The sequence below is a fragment of the Diuraphis noxia genome, unplaced genomic scaffold (assembly GCF_037042655.1).
Source record: "Diuraphis noxia isolate RWA-SAM2 unplaced genomic scaffold, SU_Dnox_SAM2 contig0005, whole genome shotgun sequence".
Lineage (NCBI taxonomy): Eukaryota > Metazoa > Arthropoda > Insecta > Hemiptera > Aphididae > Diuraphis > Diuraphis noxia.
In genome coordinates this window covers 3091045-3110807 of record NW_028301715.1, presented here as the reverse complement: position 1 = coordinate 3110807, position 19763 = coordinate 3091045, and the positions used below count along the sequence as shown (strand labels likewise).

Genomic DNA, 19763 nt, shown 5'->3' with positions numbered 1-19763 from the left:
AGACATAACTGTAACAACATTTAATTTGTTAAGCAAATTTAATTCATAACAATTTTTAAAAGCAGTGACGATAAATTTTACTTATCAATATATTTGACGTAATTGATAATTGATAGAAATCAGAGAAGGACTTATTATCAAAGGCTCTATAAAAGTTTCCATCCCTCTAAAACATTTTGTCACTATAATATAGCAGCTATATATATATAACAACAAGGCTAGCAGAAATAAATTAGAAACCAAATTTAAATATTGATACTATTACTAGTTGAGAACATACCATGACAGAAAGAAAATTAACAATTTAAGAAATATAACTAGGAAATTTCCAAGTACCTACATCATATATTTTGAAAACAATTATTAACATTTAAATCAATTTACTCCAAAATAATATTGTTATTTTAAAAATCTGTGAATATCATTGGATTCAAATTTAATTCCATCAATTTCAGTAACCCACTTGTAACCTACTGTACAGCAGAGCGACTTCCACGACTTATTTTATTTTTATTTTTCAGTATTAACAAAGTAAAATATTGATCTTCGCTTTTTAAGCAAGTGTCTTTAAATAATATATATAATATATATTATAATTGAATTCTTAATTAGAAATAACTGTTTAATTTATTATGCCTTTTCTTTACACCTTGTATCAACAGTTATAGATGTATCAAGAAACTGGATTATAGTTTAAATAGTCAAAAAACAATTTTTATATATTATTTTAAACTATTTAATTAATTAAATAATTGTGATTTGTGTAATACTAATGGGGAACTTAAATTTCACATAAGCAACAGAAGACGATTTTGATAAAGGTTGGGTAAGTGAATCGTAAGAGTAAATACGCGATTTATTCTATTTTAATCAACTAAACTGTTCAAATACAAAGAAACATTAAAAGGTTGAACAAGTAATTTATTCTAATATGATTAGTTTACAAGCTAAATATAATTAATTAATTTTACAGCATATTCCAAGATTTTATTTAATCACTAATATACAATTTTTTTCAACATGAAGTACACAATTATTGTTTATACTTATATTATATTGAATATTTACCTACAAAAGATAGAGTTTTAAATATGTAAAAAAGTTGGTTCTTATTAGAGAAAATGAAAAAATATATGATACCTATCACTTAAAAAACAAATCAATAAAATAGTTCTACCAATTAGCAACCTTATGTAACAAAATAATATTAAATTATTCTAGAGAAAAAGAATTTTAAATTACCTACATAGTACATTCCTTCAAAGAAAATATAATAGAACACTGTACTTAATTATAAATAATGTTATACATATAGCATAAGTAATTATTTCCTAAATAATCGATGGAAAATACTACCCTTGGCTAATCCTTTAGATGGTCCTTTTTTTAACTCCATATTTGGTCCTTTTGCTAATGAATGAATTTTACTCAACAATGATTTATTCGGGCCTTTGGGTTTCACTCTATTTTTTTCATCATGCTCACATTTAGATGAGGAATTTTTCCTGCAAAGAAAATATATTACTTAGTAAAGTTATTACTTAGTATTGTTTGGTAACAAATAGTATTTACCTCAATAATTCTTTATTGGGACCTTTTGCCAAATTTTTTTGTGTACCTTTTGCTGCTACTTTCTGGTTCTCAAAATGAATTTCACTAAACCCAGTTAAAACAATATTTAATAGTTATACTATAAATCGAAATATAAATTTAATTAAAAGTAATAAAACTATGAAAAAAGCAATACAATTGAGTATAATATATTATACCATTTATACTAAATGGTAATAAGTAGTATTTTTACATAATTTTTTTTTTTTAATTGTGTATATTTTGACTTAAATACATATATTTATAATTTTTTTCCAAGAAATTGTTTATGAAACTTATTTATATTTTTTACAAAAGAAAGACCAGTAAGTGAGATGAGATATTATAATGAATGATTAATAAATAAGAATATATGGAACCAGTGTTAACCATTAAAAATAAACCAGATTAGGGAATATTATTAATAATTTAAGTAGATTTCTAGGCCGATTTATTGTAGTCTTCTTAGGATATTACCAAAAAGCATAAAACTTTTATACAGTAAAGTGGACACTTACACAATGTAATCTATATAATATAATAACAAAATAATAATAGCAAACCTAACGTGCCCATACACCCCAATTGTAACTTCTTCTCCCCCTAAATAATACCTTAATGCATATTAATTTTTTAATATGCTTCAAAATGCAGACATGACGTTTACTCGTTCCCATTCTACTATCCTTTTTGACTGCAATATCTCTGGTTTGACAATTGAAGGCGTTGGATAATCTCACCGACCTGGGTTTTAAAATAGCTAAAACCCTTAGTCCAAGTCTTAAGTCAATATTGCAATGATCACTAGTAGAGCATTTAAAGTTTTAGGGTTCATTATGCATCTATCTAAAAACTTTAAATTGTCAAAATCATAAAAATCATTATATTATTTTGCTTTAGTTCATCCTATTTTAGAGTACGGGTCGGTTGTCTGGGATCCGTACACTGTTTCTGATATTAATCAACTCGAACATGTTCAACATAGATTTTTTAGATTTTGTTGTTTTGTGTTAGGCATTCCCTAGTATTTATCCGTGCAGCGAGTCCTTCTCCATAACTAATGGGTATACCTATCATGGACACCTAAGTACCTATAACAGCCCTCACAAAAACAGGCCCGTCGGGAAGATTACTGATTACCTAATCGGCCAAACCTTTCTCGGTCATTTGTAATTCAATAATTTTTAAACGCTTGTTACTAAACATATAACACAAATAGTTCCTTACCAGAAAGAATTGTTTGCTTCAGTTTTAGAGTTATTGATGTTCATTACAACAAAACTGCCAATTGTGTCGGTACTAGAATTTTCCTTTTTGAGTTTACTATAATAGTAAATAAAATTAATATTAACTTCTTAAATTATGTATTATTAAGAGAACGCCACACCGGCATGTGTTGTCTCCGTCGTACAAGTGTGTAGCATAGCAAATCTTACGCTCAGCAGATCACGATTATCTTCATTAATTTAAAATTTAGAGTGAATTGACTTATTATAAAAATTAAAGGCAAGACTATTACCGAGGGCATCTCATAGGCTTTTTATTATATTTTAATTTTAAACTGAGTTATGACTATTTTAAAATTGTAAATTATTTTGATATCTAAAAATACTCATAACTCGGTTTAAAATTAAAATATAATAAAAAGCCTATGAGATGCCCTCGGTAATAATCTTGCCTTTAATTTTTATAATAGGTCAATTCACTCTAAATTTTAAATTAACGGAGATAAACTTGATATGCTGAGCGTAAAATTTGCTATGCTACGCACTTGTACGACGGAGACAACACATGCGGGTGTGGCGTCCTCTTAATTGTATATACTATATTTGTATAAGTGAACATTGCAATAGATTGAATTCAAGTTCAAAAGATCATTTTATAACACTATATTTAATCTGTAAATTTTATTTTAATAATATTACCCATCATTTTCATCCTTTGTTTTGAATTCATTATCTAAATAATTTTTAAGAATTTGATCAGCTAATAATTCATTATAATCTGTACTTTCTAAAGCAAAAATTATAATTCTTTCTTCTTGATCATCAAATTTATCATGCAATCTTTGTTTTACTAAATAATAATAATAATAATAATAAATATTAAATCATAAGGTTATAATTTGTTTTTAATTTTTACTTTTTCTCTGTTCATCAACATTCATTTTTTTGGTTGGTGTTGATACAACAGAAGAAACAGGCAAAGATGAACAAGTAGATTTAGTTTTATCATAATTATCACACACTTTTCTTCGTAACCAATACATATCATCCTCTTCAAAATCATTTTCACTGTTGGTTAATGTAACTCTAGGCAGTTTAGGCACAATGTTTGTAATGTTATGTCGTTTGTTGAATCCCATAGTTAGTAATGTTTTTGTCGCTTGATTAACATTATTATCAGCACTACATAATGTATCCAAAAGTACTGTTTCTTCTACAACTGGAAATACACTTTTCAAATATCTATATGAAATATAAAACAAACACATTGGAATTTAAGAAAACAAAACATAATTTGCATAATCAATTTAACAAAAAAAAAAAATATTAAAAAAATACTCACCATCTCATGCTTTAAAATAAATCCATCAATGTAAAATTTTGCCCACAAAAAATATTTTCTATCGTCTAATTACATCAGACAATTATCAATTCAATTTAACTACATATACTGAAACATCAAAAATAAAATTCATGCTAAAAATAAAAATAAAATAAGTAAATGAAAAAAAAAATTATGGCGGCAAATCAAATTAAATTCAAGCCTCACACAAAAACATTCACAAATACAATTATACACTTAATATTTGTATCTTTAGCCATCAACTACAATATTCAGTTGTTGAAAAATGTTTTAAAAATTTAAAAAAGATAAATTAAAGGGATAAACTCTTAATGTAGTTTTCAATATCTACTGTAGGATAATAAAATAGGTAATAATTACATACTAATAGATAGTTAAAGACCAGATTTATGTTCCCATTACTTATATTCTCTTAGAAATTAACAATATTCAAAAACAATCAATAAACATTAATAAATACTTAAATGTGTATTAGATTCTGAACGAAGTGATGAATGTATTGATTTTACAATGATGTGTGTTATTTTTTTTTTTATGTTTGTTTTTGTGTCTGTGTACAGCATAACTAGTCGAAATAATGCTTCAATTTCAAACTTTGGGGGTGGTTTCCAATGTAAAAGTGAATATCCTTGGTGCATTATAGAGGTCAAAAGTAAACATTTTCCAATAGTTTTCAAAAAAATTGAGAAAAACCCAAAAAAAAAAATGACAGAAAAACGGGAATTTTTACGCAAAACCAGTTTTCGACCAAATCGATATTTTTATATGGTTGTAATTCAAAAACTAATCACTGTAAATACTTGAAATTTGCACCAAATGTTAATGTTAGTGATATCTATATACAGTTTAATTTTCAAAATATTTTGACTTTTTTTGAGATATTTATAGACAACTGAAATTTTCAATTTTTCAGAAATTTTTTTTTTTTTGAAGTGTCCATAAAATTTTTTTGGCCCCATCAAAATACTTGAAAATTTAATACATAGTTTGTCATAAGTTAGTCTTACAGTGATTAAAAAATTGTAAGAATACATGGGCACAATTTTTTTTTATAAGCGTTTATAGTTCAAATTTTTACGAAATCTGTCGAAAACGCGAATATTTGCAAGTAATTTAGAAATTTTTACCAGTTATTAAGATTGGCATTTTCTTTACATGATTTAATTTTCAAAATATTTTGACTTTTTTTGAGATATTTATAAACAACTAAAATTTTCAATTTTACTAAAATTTTTTTTTGAAATGTCGATACATTTTTTTAGGTCTTATAAAAATACTTGAAATTTTAATACAAAGTTTCTCATAAGTTATTCTTATAGTGATTAAAAAATTATAAGAATACATAGGCACAATTTTCTTTTATTAGCATTTGAAGTTCAAATATTGACAAAAATTCGTCAAAACCATGAATATATTTTTTTTTGTGTCTGTCATCTCGTTTTGAGGCAGTAAAAGTGCTTCGATTTTTGACTCAGTAACTTATTCGATCAGAAAGTGAATCTAGTTGCTTTGGTGGTCAAAAGTAAAAAATTCTTATATATTTTTCTAAATAATCGGGATAAACAAACTAAAAATTAAGGGAAAAACGGGAAATTTTATGCACACTCATTTTTCAACAAAATTGATTTTGATTATTGATGTAACTTTAAAACAAATGACCATTGATACATGAAATTTTCACCGAATGTTTTTATAAGTATATTCTATCGGCCATGAAATTTTCAAAAATGTTTGACTTATGTTGTACTATTCATAGGTATATGCAATTTTCGATCATTATTAGTTTTTTTTTAAATTAATATCGATAAAAATTTATTTTTTGGGTAGAAAATATTGAAGATTTAATACAAGGCTCTCAATATATTGTTACAATAGCAGTTGAAAAATAAAAGAAATTTATAGTCACAATTTTTTTTTATAAGCATTCAAATTTTGAATTTTGACATAATATGTAATAATCACAAAAATTAGCAAATTGTTTTAAGCTAGAAATTCATAAAAATTTTCTTTTTAAATCTAAGATTTGAAAATATAATACAAGATTCCTAAAAAAATTGTTAATCTTTATCACAAAAAAAATGTCCACTGGAAATTCAAATTAAATATTTATTACCATTTGAATTTCAAATATTGACAAAAATTCGTCAAAACCATGAATATTTGCAAATTATTTTGTAGTTCAAAACTCATAATATTGTTTGTATTTATACCTAAGGTTATAAAATTTAACATTAAGTTTTCCATAAGTTGTTCTTCAAATAGTTATAGAAAAAATTTGAAGCGTCATTATAGGAAAAATGTTTTGAGCGTTTGAGTTTTAAATTTTTATGAAATTGCGTAATGATAATGATTTATCCTCAAACCAGGTATATGTATATCTATGATAATATAAAGTATTATGAATTTTGATAACTACATGCAATGTTTTTGGAAAAATTGATTAACCATGCCTTATTCAAAATGCGTCCTAAATGAAAAATAATTTATTTGTTTCAAAATAGAATATATGACAATATTTAAATATAATATATCCTAGACTGACAAATCATCTCCGTTCAGAATCGTTTTTTGTATACAATGATACCTATCATTGCATTCAAATTTAATCCCATCCATTACAGTAACCTACTGTACAGCAGAGCGATATCCACGACTTACTTGCTATTATTTTAAAATTTTTTACAATTTTCCACCAATTAATTTATGAGACATAAATCTACAATTGTCTTTTATAAATGAACTAGTTTTTTTTATTATTATTTTGCTAGGCAATTGTCTAACTTAAAAAATGACATAAACACAATTAAATATGTGATTGCAAAACAAAATATTTAAACTATGGTAGATGCTATACCACTGCATGTTTTCTTTTTGTCAGTGATAAAAAAAAATAATTTTTTCAGGTACCGAAATATTAAAATTAATAGTAGAATAATTAATTTTTTTTCTTAATCTCACAAAACACGTTATAAGTTCCTTAACTCATGCAATATTTTCAAATAAGAAAAAAATATATTTTACTAACTCACAATCGAACGACTTGTCTACATCTTTTCTTTCATAAGACAACATAATATACTTATTAGGGATATGTAAAAAAATATATAAATCTGGTTTTTACCCATAATAATTATTTGGATAAGTCTGACCAAATATTTTATTTTTAAATCAAACAATGTTAAATACTTACAAACTGAGGTAAATACTTAATTACATTTTATTTGAAATCAACTAAAATTTCCTAAGAATTTTGAGAAGTTAAATATCTAGATAATCAGTGTTAAAATATTTGGACTTTTTTATAAAAAATAATAATTAAGCTAATAAGATTAATTTAATGTTGAACACTTCCAATTTGATTTTTTTAATGAGGGTCTATCACTTTACTATTGTAGTCCCTTGAAATTAAATACATTTGAAAAAATTACCTGAGTTTCATTTTTGGAGAATAATGGGCAGGTTTAGGTAATGGACTTGCCATGGGTGAAGGATTTGCTTGTAACATATAATGACGATTAATTGATGGTGGTGTATATGGTCCAGGTGTAGCAATTGGATGCTTTTCTACTTGCAAAGCACTAATAACAACAGCTTCTCTATTATGATATCTAAAACAATTGTCATTATATTTAAAAAAAAAATATATATAATTAAAATATTATCTTACTTATTTAATAACGATTGTATGTGGGATTCCGATGCAGTAGGAAACATTGCACTAATTTTTGATATTGATTGATCTATATTAGAACTGCTGAATGGTGACATATTGGGAGTGATTGATACCCGATTTGTAGCACTCGAGCGTGCATAATTGATTGCGTTAGAACCCATACGGGGACTAAATCTAATTGGTGTTGGACTTGACTTTTGTGTAATAATTGAATCCTATGATAAAATATACCCCAATAATTCAGTTATAATGTACAAAAAACACATAATTTTTCATGTGATGATAGTTGCTAGTATATTATGAACTACAAAAATTTAATAATGAAAAATGCTCAATTGAAGTCAAACACAACAATGTATTATGTTTATAACTTATTTAACCATAAAGAATATTAATTTTAAATATGACACACCTTTCTTCTCCAACTCCATCTTCTGCACCTCTCTTATTCTACCTGTACACGTCAGACCAACCCACAACCAACCTCACCATCACTGGTGACTTTGCCGATGATAAAGCATCCTGGCTATCCACCGTGACCCTCTCGGGGCATCCAGCGGAATCCAAACCCACCTCGACATGGTACAAAGATTGGGGGTTCAAACTCAATGAATCCAAATCCATCCACTGCACATTCACTCTCAGATCAATAAGCTGCCCCTCCATCACTCTTAACAACCAACCTCTCCCGACCGCTCAAAATGTCCGTTACCTAGGTCTATACCTCGATCGCCGACTCACTTGGGCTACCCACATACGTAACAAATGACTCATACTAAATAATCGTCAAAGACATCTTTGCCTCCTACTGTCATCCAAACATCTCTCACTACACAATAAAATCCTTATGTATAAAGTACTCCTTAAACCTATCTGGTCCTATGGAATTCAACTCTGGGGATTAGCCAAAGACTCCAATATAAACCGAATCCAAACATTTCAATCTAAATGCCTCAGACAGATAACTGTTTCCCTTTTATGTATCAAATGATACCCTCCACAGGGACCTCCTCATTCCGACAGTAAAAAAACGTTGCCAAAACCCTATATAAACGTTTCCACCTTAAACTTTCAAATCACTGAAACCCTCTCATTCAAAACCTCTCTTCTAGAACAATCCCGGGTGACCCTGGCTGACATTTAAAGCATAGCTGGTGCCGTGACCTACTAGTAGTCGACTAGTTAACTAGTCCACCATCCCGTCATGAATTGCTATTAATGAATAGTTTCTTCACCAAGCCAACCATGATGACCTATATTATATTATATATTTATTGTACTTATTGTATTTTTTTTTTTTTTTATACATATAATATAGATTGTACAAATAAAAACAAATATGACACAATAAAAGAAATTTAATAATAATTAAATAAGTGAATTACCTGATGAATATGATAAAATGGTTGAGGAGAATCACTTTTACATGGAGAATCATGTTGAGTCTGAAATATTTTAAGATAAATAATAGTTAAAAATTGTATTTAAAATAATGTTGTTATAGTTAGCTTTAATTTAGTCAGTGATGAAGAGGTACCATGGGTAAATTATGAAATTTTATGGAGCAGTATCTTGATTGATCTATATGGATGTATCTTGTATTTATAGATGGAAATGTTCTATATACTTGAAGTCTAGGTCCTATATGCTTATTGATGCTTAAAGTAGCAAGTATTCTCGAATAAAATACAAATCAATTGTCTTGTGTAACTGAGGAAAAAATTTTTTTAAATTGAAACTAACTTATAAAAATATCATTATTAAATCAGAATTTAGGAGATAAAGGAATCAAATATAGTTAGTTTAGATCCTCATTATAATCATTTAAAAGGATACTTTTTTTTTGTTTCATTAAAAATAATAAATTTACAATTTTACCTACGTTCTTAGTTATGAAATTATAAAATTTGCTAATTAATTTTTTTTTTTAGATAACATACCCACTAATTAAATAAAAGCATTAACAAAAAAGTCGAGTATTATTCTTACTTTAATAGACAAAGGTTTGGTCATTTGATAATGAAGATATTTTGAATGTGAATCTTCAATGCTTGTAAAATAATTAAATAAATTATATCTGAGAAAATAAAAATTATTTATAAGTCAAGTACTTCGATTTTATTGTACTTAGTATAATAAAAATTACGTTTTCGCAGATTTGTAGCCATTCTTGTTGTGCCAAGTAAATGTATTTTTGTTCATATCTTGAACGGGTACATCTACCATAACTTCAATAGTTAAGGGATACTCGTATTAATGTTACTCGTATATCTAAAAAGACTAGTAGACTACAGATCGTTACTTTAGTGTCGTAGGTCAATACATAACAACTAAAGCAATTAATGATATGGATAATTTACTAAATTCATCAACAGTAGATTTACAATTCACTATTCAGATAATTTTTATTTACTTTTCTAATCAAATAAGTGTCTTTATTTCAAGGACGAATTTTGCATAAACAAAATTTTTACGAATACAACACGGCTGCAAACTGAACAAAAATAAACAAAATACTATTTCGGTCAAATTTCGGTTTAGCTTGTGGAAATTTTTGGAATAACATAATGTATTAATAGCTGAATTATTCAAGTAGTACCTTCGTTAACTAGAAACCCAAAATCAATTTAATTTTAATTAAATTTATAAATATTTCACCATTCATTGTTTGCACTGTTTATTAATGCCAGCTGATTTTTGATCTGACCAATGGCAATGCGTACCTTCCCGATGGATGACAAGCCCCCTCTACTCTCCCGACAGCATCTTCACCCCGTCTATAAAGTTTTTTTCCTTTTCACTCCATTTTATTGCATTTTAACGTTGGGTTATTTCATAGCGTCTGGTTACGATTAAAGATTCTTACGTCTAATTAAGCACTAGAACCACTGACACGTCCGCCTACATTTAGTGTTGACGATATAATTCCATAGCCGGGTGGTGAATTTCCACAGATAATCGGCATTGATGGTAATGCATGCGAGGAAACTTCAAAGGATTAGTGATGGGTAAGGCCTATTTACCAAATTACGGGAATAACGTAATTCCAAATTATTATACATCGATAGTAATATTAATGTTTGGATATTTTGATTTCAGGTATTATGACAAGAACCCGTCCCATCAGTATCAGGTAAATATTATTGAGTCTTGTGATAATTTATAGCATTGATAGGTACACAACAATGTCCTTCAAAATATTGGTTCCTACCATATAAATATATTATTTTTTTTAAGTAAAAATCTACCATAATTATAAAACAAATTAATAACATTTTACTATTATTTTCATTGTTGTATAATTCATATAATGATTTTATCTGATATATTAAGGGCCATTCTTACAATGCTCGGTTAGTGCCTGATAACACTAACCGGAAGAATTTATCATGAGTTAACCGATAGAATTCTACCGGTTAGTCTTAACCGACACTTAACCGGACATTGTAAGAACGGCCCTAAACCTATAAGTCTAAAGTAAATATAGTGTATTAAAAACTTTATAATGTCAATACATATCTCAATTCTCAGGTACCTAATTAATACATTGAGAAAGAATAATGTAAATTACAAAAAAATTTAAGGTTCAAGTAAAAAAATACTTATACAGAAAATTATTCTCCTGATTCAACTTGCTATACCAGTTATTTTCTACAAGAATGTCTACAAAGTTAATATTATAATGTTATTGGTTTTAAGTTTTAAATTTTAGGTTGTGTATGCTTTATTGTAAACACATACAATTAAAAAAAAATTGTTCATCTGGTAACTTAAAATGTTTTCAAAAAATTAATTATATAGTCACCCTTAACTATTTATTAACTATCATGTTTTTATCTAATAATTTTACTTTTTAGCATTTGAAATTAGCTTGTATCTTAAACAAAAACGTAAATCAGTGAACTCTAGACTGCATCTCCTAAGACCTCTATTAAAATCAAAACTAGCAACAAACTAACAATATACAAATCAATAATTTGTCCGGCTTGTCTTTACGGCATCCAACTATGGGGGCCAGCTAAACTATCTAACATTAAAACCTTGCAAGCATTCCAATCCATATGGCTACACCTAATAACCACTGCCCCTTGGTACGTTACCAATAAAGACCTGAACATACCAACCCTCAACGTCTTAGCCAAATCCTACTACTTAACATTTCACTCAAAGCTTTGAGCTCATCCTAATCCCATAATTAAAAGTATATCCTCTACCTCAATTATTCTTAGAAGGCTAAAAAGGCAATGGCCTAGAGATCTGCTCAATGCCTAATAAAAAATAAAAAAAATAACTAAGGAGAAAATTCTAAAAAATTAAAACCCTAATTTCCTGTCAGATGATACTGCTGGAAGCCTTTATTTTCTGTATTTAATGTTATTTTGTCATTACACTTACCTATTGTACCATTGTATAGATTGTAAATTCACTATTTTTAATAATAAAAAAGCATTTGAAATTATAACCCAAATCAAATGAAATTGTAAAATATTAAAAAATTACTCACTAAACAATGTATTAAATATGTCTAACATATAAAAGAAAATTATTCACTCTAGTATTTTAACTTTTAAGCACTTAATTTTTAAGAGTTGCTTATTAGTTAGTAATCTATTAAAATGAACACTTAGTTGAGAATACTTGTCTCATTTTCAAATTTATGATATAAACATAAGTGCAAATCGCAAAGGGGGCCAAATGGGTTTAGTTCCCCACTATAATTAGATATATTATAAATACCATTAAAACTTTGCGTTAAATTTTAAGATACTGGATTTAAGTGGTAGAGGTAGTTACTCGACCTTTAAATAGAATTAATATATATATACTGATTTGGTCAATATTGGTGCTCAGCAGTACAGTAATGTGAGTTTCACAATTTATTGCTCGTTCCATATAAACTTCTACCTCCTGTTCTATACTTAGTGTTAGTTATTAGAGTTTCATTAATAAACCATATAAATTTGTACATATCATTATTTTATTAAGATGCACTTAATTTTTTCAGAATTCTAAATATTTAGTTTCAAAAAATTCTAGCAGTGATCAAAAGTATGGCAGCGGTAGGGGAAATGGTACCTCGTATCCAAGTCCTAGCCGAGGAAGTCCATCGCGAGATCGATCATACTCTAGCAAAAGTTCATATCATTCTCAAAAAAGTCACAGAGATAAGGAGAGAGATTCTCGAGACTATAAATCTAGGAATAGTGATAAATATTCTGGTAAGTGTTTTTAGTTTTTGAGATATAGACAATATTATACATAATTTTTTGGTGAATGATTTAGGATTCCATTACCGTCAAGACTCAGTTATACTAATTCGTCCTTTTGATCAGTAACTTCAGTTAAACTTTAGGTGTAGTTTTCCTGCAGCTGTTAATGTAAGCTTCTGATATAGACTGGATTAAAATTCATATTCTGTGAATCCATGGTGTTTGGCGTGAATTTTTACTTTAAAATGTAATTAAAATAGTTCAGGACAGTTGCAAATTAACTATTATCCTGTTTTTTTTTCTCATTTGGAATTAACTATTAATATTATAAAAGTAACATTTTTGGATCATTAAATTATTTTAATGAACTTTTATTTTTATTTTATCTATGATTATTTAAATTAGCATGGATTAAAATAGGTTTTAAAACTACAATTACGATTTTATCTATTGCAAAACTAAGTTTTAAAATTTATAATCATTTGAAGTTAGAAATTTCCTAGTTTATAAACTATATAAAATAGTAAATACCCTATGCATCTTTTGTATCTATTCAATCACATTATGCTATTATTTAATTTTAATTGTTTTTTGTGCTTGCCATTTTTTTGGCTTAATGCGAGATATCCTTGAGAGAAAATAGTGCCCTGTCTACTTTAACTGTAGGATCTAACCTTTTTACATTTTATAAAAATCTGTGTTATTTAAAAGGTATTATAAATGTTTAAATTTTCAACATCTATGTCTTTTATTGATATTTTATAGAAATTTTATTCAAATTTTAGGGCTGAGATACCTCAGAAAATATGTAATAGTTTAGTAAATACTTAGTATAGTAAAATTTAATAAGTTATTCACTATACATATTTCCTTCAAATCAATATACAGAGTGTCCCGCAAGGATTAACCCATTGCGATATCTCACGAAATAAATAATGGGGATTTCAAAATTCTGATTTTATTATGAGATTCACAGGGATAAGAATTACAATTATTTCATTTTTAAATTAATTTTAATATTTTGTAAACAATTTAAAAAATATATTTTTTTATTTAATTATTTCCAAAAAAATTAATGATAACCATTTTATAGAGTTTATTTTTCTGAAAATATTGACGTTTCAAAATTTTATTTTCATTAATTTCCCGACTTCTAATACTTTTTCTAGTTTTGAAGAAACAAAATATGATTATAAATTTATAACTATTAGGAACACAAAATGTATTCGGCCTGCCGTATGAGAATGCACGCGTCGCGTTGCGCCAAATGTTTGATATTATTATGGTGTTAAATAATTCGCAATTTTTCTCGAAACTTAATAAAATATTATGAATCAGAAAATTTATGAAAATAAAATATGAAACGTCAATATTTTCAGAAAAATAAACTATAAATGGCCATCTTTAATTTTTTTGGAAATAATTAAATATCAAAATATATTTTTTAAATTTTTTACAAAACATTAAAATTAATTTAAAAATGAAATAATTGTAGTTCTTATCCCTGTTAGTCTTATTACAAAACCAGAATTTCGATATCACCATTATTTTGAGAGATATCACAATGGGTAAATCTCACGAGACACCATGTATATATTTATATATATATATAGCATGAAACTAAAAAATGTATTTATTTTCAGATTATAGTAGGTCACCAAAAGATAGACGAAGTAGAGATGAATATAGAACAAACCACGATCGGATTAGTCCGGAAGTAATTTATTATTTTTAATACATATAACATTTTTAATAACAATGATATTTAATTTTATAGAAAATGGTTGTTCATTCTGTGAAGTGGTCAAGTTCTAGGGATTCTAGAGATTCAAGAGAATCTGGTCAACGGAAAGTTGTTCATAGCTCTTGTCAGGTAAATATTATTTTCATAATCTGTAAATACTATATGTAGATTTGTTAATTAAATTTAACAAATTTCATTTGTTTATCAATTTATTTGTGTATATAGTGTATTTAGTTTTATATTTATTTATGTATAGAGTAGCAGCAGTAGTAGTAATAACCGGGAATCCAGGTCTGGCGGAAGTTCAACTGTCACTAAAGTGGGTGATTGGTCTGAACATACAAGTTCTTCAGGCAAAAAATACTATTATAATTGTAAAACCGAAGTATCCCAATGGGATCAGCCACGAGAATGGTTAGAAGCTTATCCAGCATCTCAACCTTCTCGAACACAATACCACCATGGTCTGTAGTCATTTAAAACATAACTAATTATATTAATATTCTATTTAATTTTAATGTAATTTTGTACAGAAAAACATTCCAATAACTCAATTATGAGATCATCATCAATGAGCAATCATGTGAACAAAGTTTCACAACAGTCCTCTCAACAACAAGTTAATTCTACAAGTAGACCAACTCATCATCAAAAAGATCCTTATTGGAATCAAATTCGAAGTAATAATCTTCCAATAAATGTCTCGCAATCTCATCATGTCTCCGAGTGTAATGTAGATAGACTTGAACTAGATGGACCTACGATAATCAATTCCTGTAAGTTAAAAATAAATAATACAGTTATTGATGCTAATAGTATTTTCCTAAATGAACTAGACAACATTATAATAACAATATTGAACAATGTTTCCTACCAAAACCTAATTTCCTTTCTTTTTGTTTTTTATAATGTATTTAAACTAAAAACTTGTTACTATAGATAGTATGTACATTTATTTATCAAGCATTCTTAGTTAATTTTACAATATAATTTATTGAATATATCCTGTTTGAATACTTTATATTACTAGCTTAAAATTAGTTTTTTCATATATTTATTTAAATTTTAAAATGATGGTATTTTATTATATTAATTAGTAAATAATTGTTTTAAAAATGAATAAACTAAGATACTTAATCTGCTGTTATAAGTGTAACTCGTTAGCCATTAGTGGCTACTGGCTGTTACTTATTGCAATAAATATTGTATTATTTTTAATTGAATAACAAATCAAGGCGGTAAACTAACCATACTTGATCCTATATTTTCTTAAATAATGGATTTATTAAAATTAAAGTTTTTAGAATTTTTTATTTACTTACAAACCCATATTTTTAAATTCTAGAGATTTTTTTTTTGACAATTTCCTTAATTAACATTTTTTAGTGTATTTTTATTTTATAATGTTGAATGTTGATGTACTTTTATTAAAATTTGAGCAAATAGCTTATCATCATTTATTAAGAAGACGTTACACACATATTTGTTGTCTTTGTCTTACAAGTGTGTTACATAGCAAATTTACGCTTAGCAGATCACGTCTATCTCTATTAGTTAACAAATTAGAGTAAATTGACCTATTATGAAACTTGATGGTAAAAACATTATCTGTGTTTCAATTTAGTATCAGTTAGATCAATTTTGTAGCAAATTATGTGTGTATAAATAAGCATAAATTAAAAATGCTCATAATTCACTTAAATCTAAGTTGTTGGAATAAACCTACATACAAACACAGATAATTTTCTTACCATTAAGTTTCATAATATGTCGATTTACTTTAATTTGTAAACTAATGGAGCTAAACGTGATCTGCTAAGCATAAATGTGTTATGTTACACACTTGTAAAACAGAAACAGCAAATAAGTGTGTAGCAGCGTCCTCTTAAAATGATTTTATTAAAGATTATCTTTAAAAATGATTTTACACATAATATATAATATAGATATTGTTTCGGATCAAGTTCTTACTATGATAATTTCTAAAATTATTAATGCTAATGAATTAATATTAATTACTTATTACTACATTTTTATTAAAATAACCATAGAGCTTATATCTCTCAAAGTAATTATATGTTATAAAATCATAAATTAACTTGATAACTACCTGTTAAAATTTTGATTCCAATATGTCAAAATTTTCCGATAAATTATTCAGATAAAAAAGGGTACCTATTAATAAAATTAAGTGTAATGCAATAGAATACTTCTTAAGTAATATAACAATTAAGAAATATAGTTTTTAATTATATTCAAAAATTCGAAAACTAAGATTTTGAATAATTTTATTGAAGAAAAAGGGTATGAGCATTGTTGGTAAATCACTCTAGGTACCACACGTTTTCAAGCTATGTTGATTGCAAACCATAATCTACTTTAAAGATAAATGTTTAGGTATATTATTCACATATTTATTTGTACGTATTTATTTACTTTTTACTTTTTTACCTATGTTTAAATACTGTTAATAATTATAAAAATATACTTTCTAAACTATTAATTAAAATCAGTCTAAATTAGCAGTCAAACATAACATCTCCATCATATAAATAGGTATAATAAATTCATTATGATATTAATTAGGCGATTCTTCTCAAACCCAAGATATGGAATTATGTAGTGGCGACAGCACTCCTACTTCAGAAAAATCCATTCAACTATCAAATGTACCTGCACAAAGGCACAGTTCTTCTACTCCTCAATCACAAGTATTTGTTCTCCGTATACATTTTTTAATAAATAATTTGAAATTAATTTATCCTAATTGAATTTATTAAAATTAAGATAAAGGGAACTGAAGTTAACAGTGAACTATGTGAAAGAACAAATGTTGATGTTGGATCAACAACACCACCATTATCAAATGTAACTCAGAACTTAGTTGATTCATCGACAACCAATAATGTTACTGAGCGAAGTCCACCCACTCCAGCAAACACAGAAACTAATAACACCCAAGAAGTTAAAGGTAATCATTTAATTTGATAACTTATCCATCTCTCATTTCATTTTTAATAGTAATATTAATTAAATTAACATATTCTAAATAATCCAATTTTATATTTTCTAGTCTTAAAAATGTAATATTTTTTAAGCTGAAAGAAAACCCAAAATAAATTTCCTCTAACCTATATATTATTTGTTATTCTTATTACTACTAATTTCAAAAATATTTCTGGATTCAACCCTTTTATATATCTATACTAATAACAAAACAAACCCATCACTCCTGGCCCCAGTCACTTCATTTATGAGATCAAAATACAATACTAGAGCAGAATATAAAACACCAATTATTTGTTATTTTTTTACCATATTATTACTTATTTATTTTATTTTTATCACTTATATTTATTGACATTGTTTGTTTTTGACCAAACAATTAAAAGATTTAATTGTTAATATTACTCTTATTGTTACTCTTTCTAACATTTAATTATATTACAAATAATTTTAAAAAATTTTGTATAATGTTAAAATATAATGTTCTTAGAATAGTTTTTTTAAAACAAAGAAACTAAAGTGTTCCCCTGTATTAGAATTAAATTAATATAATTCATAATAACAGGAAGTCCTGTAACAAGCCATGCGGAAACGGTTGTCCAAGTCAACAATGTAATGAGTTACAGACAACTTGGAACAACAACATCTCCCGTCATGTCTAATTTTGTACGTGATGATTTAACATCACACGTTAAATCCTGGCCAGCTGATATTTTAGCAAAACAGGTAACAATATTAAAAGCATAAATTTATTTTAAAAATTAATTCATTGCTTTAATAGATGAGTATTTCATTTCAGGCACAAAAATTGAATGAAGAGGCCCATATATTAGGAAGTGTACACTGTTCACGAGTATCTGCAGAACTCAAATATGCAAGATCTATTGTCCGTTTGACTGAAGTGCAAGCATCCTTATTAGAACACAAGTAAGTATTTAAATATAAAAAACCCTACATTTAACTAATAGTTATTCAATTTTGTTTCCAGGGTGTTATTTTTACAGCAACAAATTAAAACTTTAGAAAAATTAAAATCTGAAAATTCGTTTATGGGTGAAGGAGATGAAGGAAGGACGACTTAAATATACTATGGCAAGTGTTTTTGTTATTTAAATAGTTGTCAATTTTACCACAAGTGACCGCAAACTTTTTTTGTTATGTTGATTTTTTACAAACTTTTTATAACTTTGTTTCTGGGTCTCAAGACCAAAACTATGTTCCAATTGTTAGGTATTTGGTAATTTTTATTTATGGTTTTGAAGTTATTTTTTTAATCATAGCTGTCGACTTTTTATATTAATTTAAATACAGGTACTTCCTAAGTACTAATATTGTAGTCTAATTTGTTCTTTCATAAAGTACTACACCCTTCATATATCTAATTTCTTGAAGTATTTTAAAATAAATATATCCCCATGAAAATCTTAATGTTATTAAAACAATTACCTATACTTCTCAATACAAACACTTCATGTATCTGTTGATGCGCATAATCAGATATAAATTTTAAAAAAATATTTTGAATAATTCATCCTCATTTTCTCTGTCAAATCTGGTATTTTAGTGATGATATTAAAATTAAAGTTTTAGCATAATATAAAAAGTAAATTTTGTTTCGATAAATAAACAAATAAAATTTTAAAATTTATTGATATATAATACTATCATTTAAATCATAAAAATATTAATAACAAAATATTTTTTTACAAGCATTTCGGTTTACGTTTCGATTAATATTAGTACTACAATTTTAACCCTGGGATAATTATTTTAGAAGTGATGTTTGATTCTTCATCTTTCAGGCTTGTATTCTATAAATATAATATTATCTACCTCAACATTTTCAATTCAACTATTAACAATGTATTGTTTTTTTTTTTTTTTTTTTTTTTTTTTTAATAGTTAAAGCAAAATATTAAAAATTATTTTTTGTTTCATTAAGATTAAATAT

At 26.5% G+C, this 19763-nt stretch overlaps 2 protein-coding genes across 3 annotated transcripts; one reads left to right on the top strand and one right to left on the bottom strand.

Annotated features, from left to right (window-relative positions):
- Positions 1 to 900: 900 nt before the first annotated feature.
- LOC107168115 (uncharacterized) lies at positions 901 to 10295 on the bottom strand. Of its 2 annotated transcripts, XM_089229630.1 has the most exons (10): positions 9999 to 10295; positions 9842 to 9929; positions 9238 to 9297; positions 7847 to 8067; positions 7608 to 7787; positions 3733 to 4058; positions 3516 to 3666; positions 2818 to 2913; positions 1573 to 1656; positions 901 to 1505 (listed from the first exon to the last, which is right to left on the bottom strand). In XM_089229630.1, the coding sequence occupies exons 1-10, from the start codon at positions 10076 to 10078 to the stop codon at positions 1325 to 1327; spliced, it is 1467 nt and encodes a 488-aa protein (XP_089085756.1). In that variant the 5' UTR covers positions 10079 to 10295; the 3' UTR covers positions 901 to 1324. The 2 variants fall into 2 exon arrangements, with proteins under 2 accessions (XP_089085756.1, XP_089085757.1); XM_089229631.1 differs by lacking the exons at positions 9238 to 9297; positions 9842 to 9929; positions 9999 to 10295 and adding an exon at positions 8265 to 8437.
- Positions 10296 to 10625: 330 nt separating this feature from the next.
- LOC107168134 (WW domain-containing adapter protein with coiled-coil wacky) lies at positions 10626 to 18904 on the top strand. Its single transcript, XM_015517444.2, has 12 exons — positions 10626 to 10860; positions 10952 to 10985; positions 12858 to 13071; positions 14706 to 14779; positions 14840 to 14935; positions 15063 to 15270; positions 15340 to 15582; positions 17393 to 17517; positions 17594 to 17777; positions 18378 to 18538; positions 18612 to 18739; positions 18801 to 18904. The coding sequence occupies exons 1-12, from the start codon at positions 10820 to 10822 to the stop codon at positions 18892 to 18894; spliced, it is 1602 nt and encodes a 533-aa protein (XP_015372930.1). The 5' UTR covers positions 10626 to 10819; the 3' UTR covers positions 18895 to 18904.
- Positions 18905 to 19763: the final 859 nt, after the last annotated feature.

What these genes read in the sequence shown, in the direction of transcription:
- LOC107168115 (XM_089229630.1), bottom strand. Translation starts at nt 10,078, where the DNA reads ATGGTAGATGTACCCGTTCAAGATATGAACAAAAATACATTTACTTGG. An exon ending in GGCTACAAATCTGCGAAAAC is followed by an intron (nt 9,930 to 9,998) that starts GTAATTTTTATT and finishes TTATTTTCTCAG; the next exon opens with ATATAATTTATTTAATTATT. An exon ending in CATTTTATCATATTCATCAG is followed by an intron (nt 8,068 to 9,237) that starts GTAATTCACTTA and finishes ATTTTATCATAG; the next exon opens with GATTCAATTATTACACAAAA.
- LOC107168134 (XM_015517444.2), top strand. Translation starts at nt 10,820, where the DNA reads ATGGTAATGCATGCGAGGAAACTTCAAAGGATTAGTGATGG. An exon ending in GAATAGTGATAAATATTCTG is followed by an intron (nt 13,072 to 14,705) that starts GTAAGTGTTTTT and finishes ATTTATTTTCAG; the next exon opens with ATTATAGTAGGTCACCAAAA. An exon ending in GCATCCTTATTAGAACACAA is followed by an intron (nt 18,740 to 18,800) that starts GTAAGTATTTAA and finishes TTTTGTTTCCAG; the next exon opens with GGTGTTATTTTTACAGCAAC.